This window comes from Podarcis muralis, chromosome 8, assembly GCF_964188315.1.
Source record: "Podarcis muralis chromosome 8, rPodMur119.hap1.1, whole genome shotgun sequence".
Taxonomy (NCBI): Eukaryota; Metazoa; Chordata; class Lepidosauria; order Squamata; family Lacertidae; genus Podarcis; species Podarcis muralis.
Genome location: NC_135662.1, coordinates 42,146,583 through 42,167,229, shown reverse-complemented (window position 1 = coordinate 42,167,229; position 20,647 = coordinate 42,146,583). Strand labels below are relative to the sequence as shown.

General features: G+C 38.4%; 1 protein-coding gene across 12 annotated transcripts in view; it reads right to left on the bottom strand.

The window, feature by feature from the left end:
* TRAPPC8 (trafficking protein particle complex subunit 8) overlaps window positions 1–20,647 on the bottom strand; it is a 52,508-nt gene that overhangs the window by 3,189 nt on the left and 28,672 nt on the right. For 4 of the 12 annotated variants that reach the window (XM_028737084.2, XM_028737086.2, XM_028737089.2 and 1 more), the window contains 20 exons: window positions 19,374–19,474; window positions 18,722–18,827; window positions 16,553–16,684; window positions 15,750–15,974; window positions 15,157–15,265; window positions 13,639–13,833; window positions 13,331–13,461; window positions 12,466–12,540; window positions 11,818–11,944; window positions 10,444–10,601; window positions 9,182–9,621; window positions 7,825–7,972; window positions 6,173–6,269; window positions 5,635–5,706; window positions 5,502–5,542; window positions 4,657–4,842; window positions 4,093–4,194; window positions 3,431–3,478; window positions 1,328–1,473; window positions 34–123 (listed from right to left, as the gene is read on the bottom strand). In XM_028737084.2, the coding sequence (XP_028592917.2) occupies window positions 34–123; window positions 1,328–1,473; window positions 3,431–3,478; window positions 4,093–4,194; window positions 4,657–4,842; window positions 5,502–5,542; window positions 5,635–5,706; window positions 6,173–6,269; window positions 7,825–7,972; window positions 9,182–9,621; window positions 10,444–10,601; window positions 11,818–11,944; window positions 12,466–12,540; window positions 13,331–13,461; window positions 13,639–13,833; window positions 15,157–15,265; window positions 15,750–15,974; window positions 16,553–16,684; window positions 18,722–18,827; window positions 19,374–19,474 (2,729 nt within the window). The remainder of the gene's footprint in view (window positions 1–33; window positions 124–1,327; window positions 1,474–3,430; window positions 3,479–4,092; window positions 4,195–4,656; window positions 4,843–5,501; window positions 5,543–5,634; window positions 5,707–6,172; window positions 6,270–7,824; window positions 7,973–9,181; window positions 9,622–10,443; window positions 10,602–11,817; window positions 11,945–12,465; window positions 12,541–13,330; window positions 13,462–13,638; window positions 13,834–15,156; window positions 15,266–15,749; window positions 15,975–16,552; window positions 16,685–18,721; window positions 18,828–19,373; window positions 19,475–20,647) is intronic. The other 8 variants (XM_077933073.1, XM_077933076.1, XM_077933074.1 and 5 more) reach the window with 3 other exon arrangements.

Below are 20,647 nucleotides of genomic sequence, written 5' to 3'. Positions count from 1 at the left end.
TCATTAACATAAAATTTAGCTTTAGAATATTACCTTGTTGTTTTATGTCGCAAGTCAATGATCACATCAACATCGGCCTGAGAGCAATTTGAAAGTAGAAGAGTGACTGGTACTATACAAAGGCTACAAAAGAAAAGTCTCATTAGAAGCTTTGTCCTGATACTTCTGACTTTGGAAAACACAACTACACAACACAATATGCACCTTTATTAACAAGAATGAAAAAGACTTCTGTTCACTTAAAATCAGCCAGAGGCCAAACCCTTCAGTTATAATTCCAAAATAAATCACCATCTTAGCTATGTTACCTGTGTTTGTTCACAAACATCTTTCAATTACAAGGTCTCTGGAGCAGGGATTGTCCACTGATGGCAGAATTATCTATAGCACATTATGCTCTTGTGCCAAAATGCTCAGGCAACCTAGCAACATGTGGGGCTACTTTTGTCTCATCCACAATTCTTAATAAAGAAAGGAATCATTATTCTTCAGCTAGATGGGAAATTATAATGAAGCTGCTCTGCAACAGCCTCCATTCTCCTTTCTGGGTTCAAATGCAAAGTGGCAACATGAGGCTAGAAACAAGTGTTTAACCAAAGAGAATGCAGCACTCTGAAGCAGAGGCTGCTGTACCCTTCTTTGCTGAACTAGACACATGACCATATCTTCACCCCCACCTTACATGGGGTGTTAAAACACAATAAGAGAAGGCAACATTTTGAATGAGGTTGTTCTTAGTTTATGCTGGCTGAAGTTTTGATTTAAAAAAATGATCTTTAGCATGAGAAACTCCCATGGTTCTTTCAGCTCTTGAATTTATTCAAAATTTGAGAATGCAAAGGATGGAAGCCTAACCCCAGATCTAATTCAATGAGTTAGTTAGGATGTGGTGGATCTTCAGCCAGAAGGACCAACAGAATTTACACCAGTATAAGTCCTGAAAATGGGCATCCTGGGGGAGCGGTGGGGGCAGGACCAGGCAGGGTCGACTTATTGTGGATCCTTACACCATTCAGCTTGATCATGTGACCTAGCAACCCAGCAGAATTTATGTCAGCAAAAAAGAGTTACACCAGCTTCCCATACTCAAGATCCCTCCCAAATACTCTGCTTCAAAAGAGGCCTTTGTGATATTATTTAACAGTGATGAAAAATAGCCTTTAAATTTTAAATAACTATTAAAATTAAAGGCTAACTATTACAATGGTCATTTCTTTTCGTTCTTTGTAGTTCAGTGTTGCACTGCATAGTTCTTCCACTGAAGACTACTTGCATCACATTCAACAATATCTAAATTCCTTAAATTAGAACAAAGAAGCATTCAAACCTTTTTTGATGAAATGGGTGGTTATAGGTTTCTGGATAATGAAGACTAGTTTTAATAAGGCTGGAAAACTGATCCAGAGATGGCCTAGCAGGTACCGATGTGTTTTCCGGCCGAAAAAAATTGAAGAGCCCTATCTCCGATGACTCCTGGAATACAAGTGTTAAATAAGCAAAGTGGTATAAAATCAAGAAGAACTCAATCCCGCATGTGAGAAATACATAAGAGATTTTATTCAAATCATGTAAGAGGAAAAAAACTGTTCATTTATTCTTTCCTTAAAACAAATGCAGAAGAAATGTCCAATACGATCAAACTTCTGCAGGAGATGGAACAACCAAGAGGGCCCCCTCTGCTGATCTTAACACCCAGGAGGAACTATAGGGAAGGAGGCAATCTTTCAGTTATTTGGAGCCTAAGTCATTCAGGGCTTTAAACACTAGCATGAGCAACTTGAATTGGACCCAGAAACAAAGTGGCAATGTGTATGCTTAAGAAAAGTGGTTAGATGATGATGATGATGATGATGATGATGATAATTTATTTATACCCCGCCCATCTGGCTGAGTTTCCCCAGCCACTCTGGGCGGCTCCCAATCAAGTGTTAAAAACAATACAGCATTAAATATTAAAAACTTCCCTAAACAGGGCTGCCTTCAGATGTCTTTTAAAGAGAGGGTAGCTGCTTCTTTCCTTCACACCTGAAGGGAGAGCGTTCCACAGGGTGGGCGCCACTACCGAGAAGGCCCTCTGTCTGGTTTCCTTACTTCTTGCAATGAGGGAACTGCCAGAAGGCCCTCGGCGCTGGATCTCAGTGTCCGGACTGAACAATGGGGGTGGAGACGCTCCTTCAGGTATACAGGACCGAGGCCGTTAAGGGCTTTAAAGGTCAGCACCAACACTTTGAATTGTGCTTGGAAACGTACTGGGAGCCAATGCAGATCTCTCACGACCGGTGTTATATGGTCCCGGCAGCCACTCCGTCACCAGTCTAGCCGCTGCATTCTGAATTAATTGCAGTTTCCGGGTCACCTTCAAAGGTAGCACCACGTAGAGCACATTGCAGTAGTCCAAGATGAGTTCTAAAGACAACCCTACCCACTGCATTTTGGACCAGTTGAAGTTTCCAAGTTATCTACAAGGGCTGCCCTGCATAGGATACATTACAATAATAATCCAATCTGGAAGTTACCAGAGCATAGGGATACCATGGCCAAACCATCTCTGTCCAAAATGGGCCACAGCAGGCAAAACAGGCAGGGCTGGAAATGGGCACCCCTCACCACTGAGACCACCTGGGCCTCAAGTGACGGCACTGGATCCAGGACTACCCCACAAGCTCCAAACTTGTTCCTTCCAGAGGACTGCAACCGTGTCCAGTATTGGCTCTCTTCATACTTCCTCAAAACACCTAATAACTTTGCCTTTTCAGTGTCACCTTGTGAATGAAGGCCCAGGTGGTTTCAGTGGCTACAAGTGCTTTTTACCAACTTGAGATGGTAAGACATCTATGACCCATTTTTGGACTGGGACAGCTTGACTACTGTTGTTCATGTGCTAGTAACCTCCAGAGAAAATTACTGAAAGGCACTTTATGTGCCTTTGAGGTTAACCTGGAAGTTGCAGATAGGGGAGAATATGGCACCTCTACTGCTCACTGGGACAGATTATTGTGTTACACTGCCTTTGAAAGAATTGCACAGGCTACCGATAGTTAAGCCTTGTGGGGGGAAATGACACTATAGTTAAGCATAAGAACAACCTAACCCCAAATACTTTTACTCATGAAAGAACTGAATTCTTATTAATCTGGTGTAGGGTCATTCTCTACATCACTTTATGCACAAATTGGGGAGGAGATGGGAAAAGAGTATATATAAATTTCCTACATGGAGAATAGAATTTTAAGAGCAGTGTGAGTGTCAAGCCTCCGAAGAATTTATTCAAAGGCAAGGAAGTCAAAAGCAGAGATCAAGCTATTTGTGGTGACACCCAGCTTGTTTGGTGAGGAGGGAGGATGAGATAACAGCAGGTTATTAAAACAGATAACAGAAATGGTGACCATACAGCACTATAGAAATGTATCTTTCCCCTGGATTCCCATACCTGTTCCAAGTCTTCCCAGTCAGAATTCCCGAGTATTTTTTTAAAACCCTAAAAAAACAAAGGTATCAGAGCAAGATAATATATTCCACCATCCACAAATATGCTAATTAAAGTTAGTTAAAGATCCTTTGCTACGGGAAATCCTGGCTGGCCTTAATCGTGGTTAATATGTGCACCAGGGAGGAAACATTTTCTGAGGTTGAGTCATGATCTATAGTTGGAAGGAAGTCATCATTATGTTTGCACTTGACTCAAAATAACTTTTATTTAGACATGCTTCAAGAAAACAGGTTAATACAATAGGCCATCTTCACATCCGCCCCCCCCATGCAGCACCCTACTTCAACCTTCATTCCAAGCGTTTGGCAGTATCTCAGTACTCCTACATTCATTGTGTTCTTAATAATGGAACTTCTAATATATACTATGTTATAGAATTCTGCCTGAAATCCATCTGGTCAAGGAGATTTCCTCCCCCCAAATATTTCTCAAAGTTCATCTATTAAAATGCTAGCAAGGCAGATTTTACACCTTAATAACTGTTGATATATACTATTGTTGTACTGTGTATTTTGGGGTCTATGGACTGCAATAAAGCTTGTGTGTAAAAAACAAACCCTTGCTTTTCTTAAAAACAAAAATAAGTAATTACTCCATGATACCTGTTTTTGAGGGAAAGAAAATGCCTCCTTCCCTACTGTATGAAGCACAACATGATGCTGCCCTTCCAAAATGAGTTGCTTGTTATCCTCCACCACATATGCCTGTTTGAGGAAAAGGTTGAAAAAGATCACAACATAAACAAAATTGTAAGGTGTAAGTTGTAACAGGAATTTTCCAAATAGTGACAGCTAAGAATGGACACAAATATAGTGAAAATAATAACCTGTTATAGATCTATTGTAAAATATATTGTTGAGTAGTGTTAACAGAGTATAGCCATCCCGATACTTTTATTTGGTTATTAAACACATTTATAAAGAACCCTTAAAATGACATATTTAAAAACATGTAAAGTACTGGAAACAGGGTGTTCTCTGTTGAACTTCATCTCCAGACACATTCACCAGGGGCTGATACTGCTATCCTTTAGGAAGTGTTTTAAAATGGCCCCGGTCTCCTAGGTCTGTGTCAGTCAATAACATTAAACAGCATCTCTACTGTTTTGTATGCTTAGGTTGTACTGTTTTGCTTATCTGTGGAAATATATTATATTTTATACATACTTTCCAAAGTACAATGATGTTCAAATCCACTTCACTGCACTTCTGTATTAGTCTGACAGCATTGTCAGGAGACGGTTTTGCAGCTCCTTGTGATGTGTGCACACTTTGCTGTGATCGAGTTCTTTTTAAGTCAGAATATAAGCTTCGGAAAAAGAAATCTGCACATGGACTGGTTGAACTGATTATCTATGGAAAAAAAGGAACAGAGGTGTTGTTCTTCAGAAATAGCCAGTAAAATATTTGTTTGAAAAACAAACTATAAACTGTAATCCAAGAGTGATGTGCATTCAGAGGTTGCCTCTCAAATTATAATTCTACAGAAACCCCAAATGGTTCATCATGTTCCTCCAGTTCCAAAACAGTCTGGGGATTTACCGCAAGAATTTTATTTAAAAAGGCAAATGGTACCACTGTATGCTTGTAATTGCGCACTCGCACACTGCACTTTTAAAAAGCAGTTCAGTTCAGCAGAGTTGTTCTGAACAAAGGCCAAGAAATATTCAGACGTGCACATTGATTGTGGTCATATTCTGCTTATGTCTAAAACTGCGTATACAATGTGGAAGAGAGAATGTGATTGTACTTGAGTAATTATCACATGTTTTTAAAATGCCTTTAGGCACATTAGCGCTCCTGAGCTTTGTGAGTAACTACATCAAACATATAAATACTTTATTTTTATTTTATTATTCAGTACATGGGTACTTGGACCATTGACTTTTCTGTGTTTTAGATTTAGCAAGGTTTTTTCCCATCACCCAAGATCATTTATTGGAATAAATGCTTTGCTCATGTGGTTGTATTACACCACTGTATAAATGCATTAAAAAAAATGACATGTATACCTGTTCACTTCCAAAAACGATATCTGCAAATGTATAATTTTCTACAAATGAAAAGGGAGAAAAATGTTAGCCCATAAAAATGAATGAAGATTTAATTATAGAAATATTATACTCCAAAAAACTGAATACTTACCTACTGAATGCTTGCATCTTACTGCTTTCAAGCACAATTTTCCTTTCTCTCTGTTAGCCAGCTTAATATCTGCTAGAAGGAATGACCAAATATGGATTGCTTCTCATGTCATATAAGTTTACACTTTAACATCATAACTGCTAAGCTCACATATTTTACACACAGCAGCATAATGACAAACGTGTGTGTGTGTTTTAGGGTAATACTATTTTTCTTCTTCAAGTACTTAACAAAAATTCTTCTTGTGCTTCTTAATCTTTTACTTGTGACATGTTACAATTTCTTGTCCACAACTTTTCTGGCCCAGAACTTTCCCACCACTTCCCAAGCACAACTACTGTTCCCTCCCTCCCACCCCTACATTAAATAATGTCCTACAGACCCTCAGGAACAGTTTTGGGGGTGCAGGGAGCTGCAGTCAAAAGGAAGCAGGAAAGTTCCATTTGATGAGCTGAACTTGCCGTTCTTAGGATCCAAGCCTAAACATTTATACAAAACACAATTTGAACTACCATATCTACTTCTGCAATTCACAAACCTTTGTCTTCAGACAGATTTATGGATTCCTGTAATTTCCAGTTCTTGCTGTTACTAGATACTTGTACTATGTGAAATTCTTTTACACCAGCTTCACTCTAATAAGCAAGCACCAAAAAGAGAGATAAGAGATGAAATTTTATTTAAGTCATATATTAGAAAATGTTCAATAGCTTGATATTACTCAAAATATTTAGTATTTTTATTCATGCATCTTTCTGAAAAGGTTAGATCAGGACAATTCACAAAATGGTGCTTCCAGAACAGAAAAAGGACAGTGTAGGGACAAAAAAAAAACCTCCAGAAACATCCCATCAAATTTCACCCACTAGTATTGGACAGCAATCTATGACTGTGGGGTAAGGAACATGTATGTACACAATCTAACATGCCAAACATGCACACAGAAAAATCAAATCTCAATGGCCTGCTTGCCATAAAAGGCCCTGTCAGGAAGCACTTTAAGCCGGTGTATACTTTAAGGATACCTAATTGTCCCTAATTCAACTCTGGCTGCATTTGCTCAATAGAATTTAATACATTGCAAGAGTTAGTAACTCAAGTAAAGTTTTCATATAAAAAGAGAGAGTGTGAGTCGTGGCACCTGAAGATCTTCCAGATTTCATTATTCACATTTTCCACACCTATTTTAATCTGTCCACTGAAAAAACAAAATAAACGAAGCCCTACTTAAGCACATTATCTCCACCTTGCCAGGTTCATGCCTGGAGAGAGATTAGAAGTGGGCCTTAAGGTTGTCAGCTTGTTCCTCTACTCCCTTCGTTGTGGATGAAAGAAAGTAACTGAATCAGAAGATCCTGCATTCATTTGAATGTGGAGATCTCTCTTAACACTGCAAGTTTAAACCCTCTGTATAGAGATTTTAATCTCAGAGGAACAAAGGCACAGAATCTCTTAGATCTGGTTATTCACTTCCCTCCATAGCAAACCAAGTGAGGTACAGATGTGGAGGCCCATTTGGCAGAAGCACACTCCAATCTCTCCCAAGCTAGACCCCTAGAGAGAAAAGGACGTCTGAAGAGGTTCAGAACAGGCCAATTATTTTAATTATGCATAATGAAGCTGAATACTACAAAGTGACATTTCTAAATTTACCCTACCCTAGATGCTGTTAGAAGTTAAACGTCTGCATCGCCAAAGGTTCAATAGAACAGGGAATGATACTAAAATTACTTTATTCTGAACCAGGCATAGGCAAACTCCAGCCCTACAGATGTTTGGGACTACAATTCCCATCATCCCTAGCTAACAGGACCAGTGGTCAGGGATGATGGGAATTGTAGTCTCAAAGCATCTGGAGGGCTGAGTTTGCCTATGCCTGTTCTGAACTTTCAATCCAGTAAAATTAGTTTTTGAAAATTAGTTTTAAGAGACTATGCACAGATCTATAAATATATATTAAAAAGTCAAAGTTAGAGAAGACAAAGATAAGCAATGTGCTCTGAGCAAACTGAAGCTCCAGGGGAAGGAACAACAACTTCCTTTAAAGGTTCTACGATCCTGCCTTCAAGCAGGGGTGTGTGCATTCTTATCCCACCTAAGGATATCTTACACACTCCCCAACATTTTGAGGACAGCAAGCTTCAATTTAAAAATACAAACACTATTGGACCAAGTTCTAAGCAGACTTACGGTATTGATATTTTCCACATCCACAAACACTAGCATGTTGTCACCATCACCTTTTCCATCCTCAAGAGCATTGCTTCGATATACGGTAGCTCGTACAGTCAGTGATCGACTGGTACAAATAACGGCAGTATGTCTCAATACTCTGTGACTGGAAAGAGAAAATATGTAACATTTCACCACCTTTGTATTTTCCTCACATGCACTTCAGCACCAGGAAGTTGTTCACTAACAATTAAGATGGTTTGCATTAAAAATGAGGGGAAATTCGCTCTGATGCATCTACATGCCCACTGAAACGAGCTTTGCATCAAGTTTCATTTCACTCTAAAAAGTTCCACATATCTGATGCCACCTGCCTTACTGGACTCCCTTCCTACTAATAGTAGGCAAGAAATAACAGTTTAGCTTCAGGTGCTTGCTTAATCCTTTTTAAAAAAATCACAGAGGCCTTCCCTGAACTGTGATCCCAGTGGTGTGTACTGTTGATCATTGTGATTTACACTTATTCTGAATTTTATATTATTTTATGGTATATTGTTTTTCTATGTGGTACACTGCTGTGTAGTCCGCCATTTTGTTACAAAATAGTATCCACTGGTATCCAAAAATAGACAAAAACCTACTCCATGGCCTCATGCCAAATGTAGCTGAGGTGTTTTGAGAGGTGTCCAAATGTATAAGTGCATAGAATTCTTTTATTTCAAAATATATAGATTTTTATGTTTTCATTGTGAGTTTGCTTTATGACAACTTTAAAATGCTAACTTAATATAATCAAACAGTTATTTGTTGGTTTGCCATGTTATGTTTTGAAATGATTTGTCATTTGTGACTGTAACATTGTATTGATTTTCATTTTTGTTCTGTTGTGAGCCACTTTAAGCATATGTATATGGAAAAGCAGCATTAAAATTTAAATAATAAATAAATCCAGTTTTCCACGTAGTACATTCATCTGCGTGCTTAGAATCAAACCCAATGATAATACTCAGGCTCATCCAGAATCTGAAGACTATAAGCAGTCATTTGATTAAAAATGGTACAAATTTAATTAAGTATTGAATCTGTTCTACCCCAAAATTTTGTAACCTACCCAGACATGTAATTTAAAGGAAGTACTGGCTTTACACATTGAATGAATGAAAAGGATATAGGTTTCTGCCCATGCAAAAGTGTCTGCATATAACCAATTGAATGGGATTCAACATTACAGCCAATAATAAAACTGTTGTTATAAGCTAATACTCTGCAGAAAGATCTTCTAGTCTGACATCCTGCTGTTTGTGGAAGGACACGTCTGGATCCACCCCAACAAAACTCCACTTAACTCAGAAGTAAGGAAGATAGTTAAGCTTACCACATTTTTGAGTGTTTTCTAATACTTTCATAGTAAAACAAGAAGTTTATTTCATGGACACCTTCTTCATCTGGACCACGTAACCACATGGGAAGCTGTACTGAAGCTCCGGGGAGCAGTACAGAATCAGGAAGGGGGACATCTATCACTTCTGGCTGACATCCTGTTCCAACCCCAAAGTCTGAAGAATCGGCGGAGGACGTCAGAGAATATAGGGAGGTAGAATGCTTAACAACAGTCTTGTAAGCGCTACAGTGTTCAGATGCTGAAGGGCTTAGTGGTGTTAAAATAGTGCTACTGCCACCAAAGGTAAAGAATTCTGGCCGTTTAGAGACAACTTTCACTCCAGTCAGAGGACACTTGCCTACATTCATAAACTCTACATATGTCTTTCGGATTTCTCCACAAAGCAGCCCTGTAGGAAAATTTATAAAGAAGACCTGCATTGGAAGAGAAACATAGGAACACGTTTTGACAAACTGACAAAGTTCATTAAGGCAGGACTATCTTATTTGTCCATAATTATCAATAGAAATAATTTTTGCAGAATCAAGCCCACGTCAAGGTGGTTTTCCAAATTCCATTTTCACCTTTACTAAAATTAACATGAAAAGAGTACCACGTAGAAAGTGACAAGAATTCAAAATAGTTTTTCTTTTTCTCAGAAAGCTGTTATCAGCCAACGTTAGAAAAAATACAGTGCAATAAGTCTGGGGAAGAAGATGCATCATGCTCTTTTACAGTTTACAGTCTTTTCCACTTTAACACTCTTTTACACTTGAATTGATCAAACGCATCCATTCTTAAGGAAATCAGCCCTGAGTGGTCACTGGAAGGACAGATCATGAAGCTGAGGCTCCAATACTTTGGCCACCTCATGAGAAGAGAAGACTCCCTGGAAAAGACCCTGATGTTGGGAAAGATTGAGGGCACAAGGAGAAGGGGACGACAGAGGACGAGATGGCTGGACAGTGTTCTCGAAGCTACCAACATGAGTTTGACCAAACTGCGGGAGGCAGTGGAAGACAGGAGTGCCTGGCGTGCTCTGGTCCATGGGGTCACGAAGAGTCGGACACGACTAAACGACTAAACAACAACACACTTGAATTAAATTTAACCGGGCTTCAAATTTCAACTCTATGCACTATAACTTAACAAGTTTAATCTGATACAGAGTAATAAAGGAAAAACTGGAAGAAACACCTATGTATTTCAAAAGCAGCTGTTACATATTTGACAATGTTGTCAATGATTAGCTGTACCTCTAGCAAAGGCATTTCCTCTGTAATGATAGGATCTAAACGTCGATCAGGTCCATATTTAATAGATGTTTTCTCTTCTTTTGTGCTATTCAAACGAGGGCCCTGTATTTCTAAATCTTGTCGACCCCGTACTGACATTCCATTAGAGATAAATTTTCCTGAAAAGAAAACCAACAGGATATTGAGGAACAACAAGTAAGCAGATAATAAAAATTTGAGCTGGTTTTTAAGATCACATTGAGTTGAGTTTACAACTGTTACAAGTGAATTGGACACTGAAAGAAACCATCTTCATCATCATCCCTCCCAAACAGGTTTGTTTAATGATGAAACTAAATATAATGAAATTATTTTGTTGACATAAAAGGTATGTGTGCCTGGCTGTTAAAATGATGAGGTTTTAATGTTAAACGTAACTTTACAACACGATCAACAGATTGGCTTGGATCCCATATTGTATAAGCAGGTGGTGGCTCACACAACAAGGCTTTTACACCTCCTTCCTCCACACAACATCCTGTGCCAGTCCTCAGAAGCAGCTTTTAATGGGAGCTGGAAGAGGGGGCAGGATAATCTCACTGCACAGCACCCTGCTGCTTGTACAAGTCCAGATCCAATGAGCCATTGCTTTCTGGTGACTTTCTTGGTGGCAACCTTTTCATGTTACTTCTGGTAAAGGTGAAGTTGGAATTTGGAAAACCCTTTCTTTCACTAAGTAATATGGGAGTTCAACAGGCAACACTGCAGCAGTAAGAAAATCTCTTTCATGTGATGTAGCCATCTCATGATGTCGACACATATATTTACAGGTAGTATTTTATTGCCATGTTGGTAATAACACATAAATCCCAGTTTAGCACTATGCACACAATCCTTGGGATTGTATATTCCACCATCCCCTTCCCTGCACCGGTTTCATCAGTGAAAAGGAGATCAGAAGCACTTGCTGAGTTTCCAAATAAATGTGATTTGTTATTTCTAAACCTAGACTGAAAACAAGTCAATTTGTAACTGCGATTAATAATTCCATAAACCATTGTTAACCCTAAAACCAGTTGCAGGATGGGCCATAAAGCGCAGTTAGTTGAAAATGGAAGTGGATGCTTCTGCGCTACATCTTGTGCACAGGAGTGCATGAACCCACACTATGGTCTAGATATTACAAGGGAACCAGAACTCTAGCTTATCACCCTCATATGGCCTAGGGAAGTACCAAATTTGGTGTTAAGACTATGGTCTAGTCATGATAACAAATCATGAACTGAAATACCTATATCCCATTAGTAGTGGGCAAAACTGAATGAACCAGCCCTATGGACCACATTCCATGTGTTACTAGACCCTGTGTTAGATATAAAAATACAACAGGCATACCTGTTTGCAGTACAGCAGAAGGGTCTACTCCATCTAGCACTGAAGTACTCTGAATGGTGCCAAGATTGTAAACGACTCCCAGAATGTGTAGCTCCCCTGTTTGATGGGGAAAGAGCTTTAGTCTTGCCTGTGGAGATATGTTAAATTTTTGTTGTTGCTAGTGTAGTTATTTTACATTTAAACGCCATTTTAGTTAAACAAAAACAAGCATCTACATTTACCATTCTAAGAAGCTATCTGCAAGATTAATACAATTTACATATTTCTACAGGAGTGTTTCAGAAAATAAATGCAACGTTGTAGCATAGGCAAACTATTTGCCATCGCTTTTCTTGTGTCTTTACAATTCTACAGCATACTTGCTCAGATATTGTTAAAGGGCTGCCCAGATGCCCTTTACATGGAAAAGAACGTCCCCACTGCAATGCTTCTCTACTGCCAAGTATCATCTTAAATAATGTAAGCACTATTAAAGTAGGAATTAAATTCTAGTGAGTTATTTAAAACTGAAAAATAATCCCTCCCCCACAAAGTGCCTCCCAAAAGAAATGTTTAAAAGCATTTTATGTCTAACTCCTTTTGTGAGGTTCTCGAAAAGTTTTTGCTTTTAAAGCGGGGGGGGGGGGGGGGAGAGAATTAGGTACCCACCATTTTAGTTTCTTCACTGTTCATCAAAAACTCTGATATTACTTCAGCTCCAATCATATCTTTTCCAGATGTTTCCTAAAATAAATTATGAAAACAATGTTCAATTAAGCACACCATTATTTCTCAGTAGCAAACTGTTCCCAATAGTGGTTCTAAGAACATTATATTTTAATGTATTTCAAGCTTGATAGTTTACGAAAACAAAAACCTAAGTATAGCTGGGGGGGCAGGTATCCTATGTAACGGGTTTGATTGGACACAATGTTAAACCAAATTTTGCATTATGAGAAAGAGCCTAGTGCTCTTTGGGGTACTTATGTGCTCCCCGCTTCCTCCTCTGGTGTAGCCGTATGTTTGAAAACTTTTGCTTTCTTTTTAGATTAACTACAGCTTCCTGTGTTGCCAAACATATGACTAAAATTAAGTATGGTTAGTGGAAACAAGCCAACTTCAAACCATAATTTATAATGTTGGCTTGTTTTCACTAAGGTATAGGATTTGGATGACACAATAAACTACAGCTAATATAAAGCAGAAGCCTCCATTCTCCACTGCAAGGTGATGGTGGGGAGTCTCAGTCTCAGTAATTTCAACTATAGTCATTGTCTCTATAATAATGAGAAGGTAAATTTCCCTTTGATGAGGTGGGACTCCTAGTTCCAAGAGCAGAGGTCATGCACAATTCTAAACCTTGTCCTCTAAGAGGAGGCTGTGAATAATCTCTGGGGGATTAAAAACTAAGTAGAATGAAAATCAACATATGAAAGTGTGCACTGATTTACTTTTCAGTAAAAAGATTTTGAAAGATACAAATATTGCTAGTAGTGTTTGAAGTCTTTTTAGAGGACTTGATTAAATCACTTACTACTTCCTTTGTTTCTCCATTATTCTTTGAATTGTAATCCTTTGGTTGAAATTTCCAAAGCAGTGATAAGTCGGTTAACAGAAGTGGAACTTTCAATGGATTTCTAAAAGCTACTTCCACAGTTATTGGCTCTATTAAAAAGAAAAGTCAATGTATGTATTTAGGGAGGTTATTCTTATAAGATGTGAGAATAAACCAAGGCATTTATAATTTAAAAGCTTATCACTGCATTTCTATTCCATAAACAACTTTGCTGAAATAATATTAGTTTTATGTGCGATTTTTAAAAATCTGTACAAATTTTTTACCTTCTACTACACCAAGTGGAAACCTAGAGTTATCTGAATACTTATTCAGACAATACTGTGTTGGCTGGAAATTAGAAAGTGCTGTGCCTTTGTTAGCTGCAGCCACAGCTTGCTCTTCAAGTTCCTTCCATTGATAGGAGAATTCAGAGTCATATTCTTGATCAAGGCTTATGTGTGTTGCTGCCTGTTTTTCACCTAGTTGTGAATAATAATAAAAAATCACAATCACTTCAGTACACCAGAGAGTACCAAACAAAAAACTTTTTCTGTTTTTATTACAAATGGTGAATCAACTTTCAATTGGGAGACCATACAATTTTCTTAAAATGCCTGTTTCATACATGCATTTTCAAGAGATGGTATGTGTTGCTGGGAGCAGAACTCCAAAGGACAGACAGTGAGACTGAAATCCAGAACAATAAGTGGGTAGGGACATCAACAAACCAGTGGGAGGGGACCAAGGTTCACATATTGAACTAGCCGGCCCAAACTTTTGACTGCAGAATCACTAATATTTTTTTTTTCTTTCTAACTTATGAACTAATTCTAATCTACAGTCATACATAGAAGGCTCAAAATAGATTTAAAATTCAGTAGCGACTGGTGTGAAGCAGCAGAGATGGAAACTGCTCTCATGACATCAGTGTTGCTAAGCTTACCAGGACGGGGTTGGGGTGGGTCATGGCTGTGTGGACACACAGATGAAGCCAAGCTTTAAGACAACTGCAACTCCTGACTATAGTGTTTAGTGCAAGAACTGTTCTAACTCTTGGACTGACTGTTTATAGTTCAAACACTTTAGGAGAATGAGCATGATTAGCATAGGAACTGTGGCAGAAAAACTAGCAGCAAGAGGAAAAAATGCCCAGGTACTATTTATTGTCTGGTGCTACAACTGTTAGAGCAGCTTACATGTGAAAGCATCCAAACCACAGCAACCAAAGGCGGCTCGGTTTTTCTGAATCTGTCCATTAGCAAGAACTCCCATTAATCTTATATTTATTAAAGTGCATTAAGGTGAGGAAGGGAAATGCTGAAATCATTCACTTTCTATATATTTGAATAGCACAGAATTAGGCCTTAAAATGCAACAGAAATTATTTATTTATTTCATAAAACTTATATACCATCTGATTGTAGGAAAAACCTCAAAGCAGTTTACAAAATGAGGAAGTAGGATGCTGACTTGGTAGAGTAGGTTGCAGCATTTCAGAATGTATTTTAATGCCCATCTAAACTTAAAAATAAAAATTCCTGAAAACAGGGGAAAAAACCCCAGCACAACAGGAAAAGGGCTGGCCATCAACTTTGCTCCCTGATGTGCTAGTTCACTGTATGCAGGAAGTTTCTGATGCAGAGGTATATACAAAAGCAATATAATATCCACCTGTAGTATGAAGTGGTACAGTCTAGTCTACCTTCTCATTCTGTAGCATGTACAAATCCAACCTTATGTTAAGGTATGCTATCCTAATGAACTCAAATGGCTTAAGAACAAATCCCCTTTTTTGTGCTAACCTTCTGATGGCCGTCTGTCATGTCCAAAAAACACTCGTGTTGCAGAACTATTAATATAAGGTAAAGGAAGTTGTGGTAACGGCCCATCAGGTGATAGCTGACTCACATTCTGCAAGAAAGAAAAGCAGAACTTGGTCAACTTTTGGCAAGTAAAACTAGATATTGAGAATTGGAATATACAAAACTAAAGATTTACTAAATGGAAAAAGAAACTCTTTGACACACCAAAGTCCACTTCGATACATGAAATTAGTCATGCAGTGCTTTGAACAAGGACTAGCATTTATAGCAATTGACAAATACTTATTACTATATACAAGTTTTGAGTAGTGGGATAGAATTTAGAACATCATATTGTGTCCATACTAAATGACCATCTTTTTTGGAACAAACTGCTTGATACAGAAGCCAGCTGACAGGCATCAGTGAGATGCTAGCCAGACATGGCCCTACATAAAGTAACATGAGCTGCAAGCATTCAATATAGCATTTCTGCGTACGTCATCAGGTAAGGTTAACTTACATTTTAGTATCAAGCAGGGAAAAGTTAAAAGACAATTGCAGAACACTGAGGATAAAAACTGACATCTTACCCTATAAACATAAAGATATTCTCGGAGGAAGGCCCCTTGCTGAGCAGCACTTTGCTTGCTGTCATTGATCAAAATATGCCTGAATGCAGATACGGCATTGTCAAGCTGCCGAAGTGTAAAAGACTGCCGACCAATAGTGAAATTTATATGATCTTCTGCAAGTGACCATCCTTTCCCTTTATAAACTTGCATGGCTTGACAGTAACATCGTAAAGCATGCTTCTTCTGAAAGATAAAAAGTGAAGTACGGTAAATACAATTCCACCTGCTGATGTATTTAGAGCTAAAGAGTAAAAACCCAAAAAGTTCAAAAGGATATTTTATGTCAATATAAGAAGCCATTACCTTAAACAGCTTTCTGAGATTACTGAATACTGGGGAAAATAAGGGCAGGTCAACACAAGCCAACTGTGTCCCTAAACTGATAGTAAGGGTTGCATCAGCAGAATGGCTAGGAAAGCAATTTCCGATAATTTACCTTTCCCTTGTACCCCTCCTAATCTGCTCTGAAGGGTCCCCCAATATCTAGCATAAGAATGGTCTTGGTAATTCAATACAGAGTGCTAATCCCACCTGCATCAAGGTAGCCAGCACTTGAGATACAACTACCTATGTTCTCTTCAGTAGATGGAATCGGAAACATTTCATTTCTGAGTTTCCCCTCCCAAAGATGTAGAATAAAACTTTCCACTCAACTCAAGCAGTATTTAACAATGATCAAGTATTTCAAAGGTGCTAAAACACTATCAAGAGAATTGGAAAATTACAGAATATGTACTTATTTCCTAACACAGAAAACTTACCTGCCCTGCTTTACTATACCTATGGCCAGCCAGTATCATATGAAAGGCAAATTTTCTAACCATAGGACTTTTCATATTTATAAAACAATGTGCAGCTTGCTCGAGCAACAGTGCACTCCGCAGATCTGAATCCTATTAAAAACAGTGAGTGATAAGAGACAAGTTACAATTACCCAGAAAGCACAGTGATGTCCATATTCTTAAATATAAATTCCCTATTACCAGAGAAGGCTCTGAAGTCTGAAACAATGCAAGGCTCTATAGTATTACTGATGCAGTGAATATATGCCAATTTTATAAATCTTCACTAGCCAACACTGAATACGCTGCATCCAAATTTCACTGCAAAGAGCTACAACAGTACCCTTGATGATTTATTTCTCAAGTAATAGCAAACCATGTTTTCTGTACTGCATGTCAAAAAGTGAACTATTATCTATTTCACTGGTTCTGCTTGACTTTTTAAAGATCAAAGTGAGCTGGTATAAAAAGGACGTTTTATGGCCTTTGTCCTTGGTTCAGTACTTGTGATGCCTCAAACAAAGGAGCTGAATAAACCCTATGGAAAATGCTTGTAGAAACAATATAAAAATGAGTCAAAGCTTAAACATTTTAAGAAGCTTCCTTCCACAGAGCTTGTTGCAAAAATGTAGTGTTCCTTCTAAGTCTCATTTACCAATAGTTCAGCAAATGAGGAGTGTTCTCCAATGAGCACAACAGTGCTGTGATGTTCATGTTAGTATCCAGAACCACACACAATCATCAACATGAAAAAATTCTCTTACACTGGTATTTTAATCAATATCCAGATATCAAAACACAGTGGCATACAGATGAGTAAAAACAGATTTAACGCACTACCTAAACCTCCAGCTACTCAGGCTGACATTTCTAACACTCACCATTCCCATCCAAGCGCTCTGCTGCCATTTTTCAACAGAAAAATTAAAGAATAAGAATATAAGCTTTAACATATTTCAATTAAACAAAAAGCAAAAAAGACATGGAACAAGTATGGAATATTACAAGCTAACTTTGAGTTGTAATTCTGGAAGACTAAACAGGAGCTACGTTACCTTTTTAATTTATAACTGAAACATCTTACATAATTTCGAAATGGTTTCAAAATAATTTCTGGACAATTCTAAAATGACACAGGAGTAATTCCTCTTAATCAGTTACCTGTACAAAGTAGCCTCACACAATCTTAACAGATCCCCAACACGAAATAATTGTATTCACTATTGGTCTTTCTAATCTCATGTCTACTAGACAGGGGGGGGGGGGAATCTTTATATTGCATCTTGGGAGTTTTATACTTCATTTTAAGACTACTCTGCTGCTATCTAAAAGTGTGATTCTAAGAGACACAAGAAAATGTGAAGAGCAAAACTGTAGCTTAAAGTTTCTTCAATACAGTGGTGCCCCGCAAGACGAATGCCTCGCAAGACGAAAAACTCGCTAGACGAAAGGGTTTTCCGTTTTTTGAGTCGTTCCGCAAGATGAATTTCCCTATGGGCTTGCTTCGCAAGACGAAACGTCTTGCGAGTTCTTGCGAGTTTGTTTCCTTTTTCTTAAAGCCGCTAAGCCGTTAATAGCCGCTAAGCCGCTAATAGCCGTGCTTCGCAAGACGAAAAAACCGCAAGACGAAGAGACTCGCGGAACGGATTAATTTCGTCTTGCGAGGCACCACTGTAGTTATACTATCCTACTTGAATACATGTGTGCTTTATAATCACAGATTGTAGCATACTGCAAACTATACATTTAACCGCCTGTCAACTTTCCTTCAAGAAAGGCTAGCAGAATGTTCAAAATGAGAGTTTATTCCAGCCTTCATCAACCTGGTGCTGCCCAGATGTTTCAGAGTCCAAAACATATTGAGGGCATCAGGCTGGCAAAGGCTTCCTTATTTTGTGGTCATAACAAGACTTCTGTGGGTTTCCCATAAATTAACAGATGCAGAGAAGAAGCAGCAGAATAGTTTTATTCAATGGAATGCAAATAGTTAGAATCAACATCTGACATGATAATCTTTTCCCCCCAAGGGCCATTACAACTTTCTATCTAGAAAGCTCTATTTTATAATTTAGTTATTTATTAGAAAAAGTTCAAAGAAAGCCTGTCTCATTTCAAAGCACAAGACCAGCTAATAGAAGTCTTCTTTACCTCACTGGTTAAACGTATCAGGAGAGCAGCTGCCTCTGAATATTTGCTTTGGCTTTTTAATACTTCAGCACTAAGCAGCACACATCTCTCTGCCAGCATCATGTTCCTAAAAGACATAAAATCAAGCCCAGTTACATATATCTTATAATGCATGTTTTATCAGTGGTGCTTGACAGATCAGTATATGAATGTCAGATTAGTATATGAATGGCACATTTTAATTAAACAGAATTACCACGGCCCTGCCTTTATCAAAGGTGGTCTCATTGTGTTCAGGGCTACAAGGACTAACTAGCACTGCAATATATAAGTTATATGGAGCATCTGCGCAGGATTTAACCAGGTTTCTTCTTTGATAAGTTAATTATAAAACTTGTGAGTTCTTGTAGAACTAAATACATGCTTAATTTTAGAGTATTTGGATTTTCCCTCTGGTAGACCAAAAGTAACTTTGTTGCGGCTGGACTCTGCCTAGTCAACCAGAGCCATTTTATTCAAAAGTTGAACTACAACACCACCACCGCCAGCACCCTATATTACTGGTATTACCCAGAGTAATCATGAATTACCCATTGAGGAATGAAAACAATATTCAGTAAGACTACAGTCTATCTTCTACCAGGAAGAACTGAAAATAAATAGCCACACTTACTTGCAAATATCCCTATATGTTTGAATTGCAGTATCCATGTAATGGGCAGGATATGGTCTAGGTGCTCCTGGCTGAAGAAAAGCAGATACTGCTGCCATTTCCTATAAAACAACAATTGGTCATTATCTACTATTTTTGCTACAAAGCTTTTATTACAAACAAACTGTATTCAAGTAAATTTCACATACACACTCTATTATGATTCAACTGCATTTTGCAGCAGGGTGATTTGTGTTTTCACATATGCTTGTACAGTGGTACCTCGCAAGACGAATGCCTCGCAAGACAAAAAACTCGCTAGATGAAAGGGTTTTTTGTTTTTTGAGCTGCTTCGCAAGACGATTTTCCCTATGGGCATGCTTCGCAAGACGAAAACGTCTTGCAAGTTTGTTTCCTTTTTCTTAACACCGTTAATACAGTTGCGACTTGACTTCGAGGAGCAACTCATAGAACGCGGTGTGGTAGCCTTTTTTGAGGTTTTTAAAGACTTTGGTGATTTTTGAAGCTTTTCCAAAACTTTTCCGACACCGTGCTTCGCAAGACGAAAAAAATCGCAAGACGACAAAACTCGCGGAACGAATTAATTTCGTCTTGCGAGGCACCACTGTATAAAGTTTAAATGGTTCACACAAAAAAAACCCCACAAATCTTCAAACCCTCAGAACTTACAAGATGATTCTACAAGGAAATAATGATGGATACTCAGCAATGATGCTCAGGTTACCTTTAAAGTCACTTTGAAAAAACTGATTAAAATTGAGTCAGTTTTGTTTTGATTTATTTAACCTGGGCTAGTAACAGTCACATGTAAGATCAAACCAAGATAGAAGGGAACGTGGGGATTTTGGAAGGGGCCATGTGAAATCTGCATCCTGCTTCCTAAATTCTGATTCCCTTCTCTGATTGTTCATTTTAATTGCACCATCTAAAATGCCAACAACCCCCTCCTCCAACTCTGGTCACATGCTACAATTATATGCTTCTCTTTCACAATAGCAGATCAAATACTCTAAACCGTAGAAGGACTAGATAGCTTAGTTGGTAGAACATGACTCTTAATCTCAGGGTTATGGGAGCGGCTGCCAAGACCACATAATACCGGTCTTGAAAGACCTACATTGGCTCCCAGTACATTTCCGAGCACAATTCAAAGTGTTGGTGTTGACCTTTAAAGCCCTAAATGGCCTCGGCCCAGTATACCTGAAGAGCGTCTCCACCCCTCTCATTCTGCCAGGACACTGAGGTCCAGTGGTGAGGGCCTTCTGGTGGTTCCC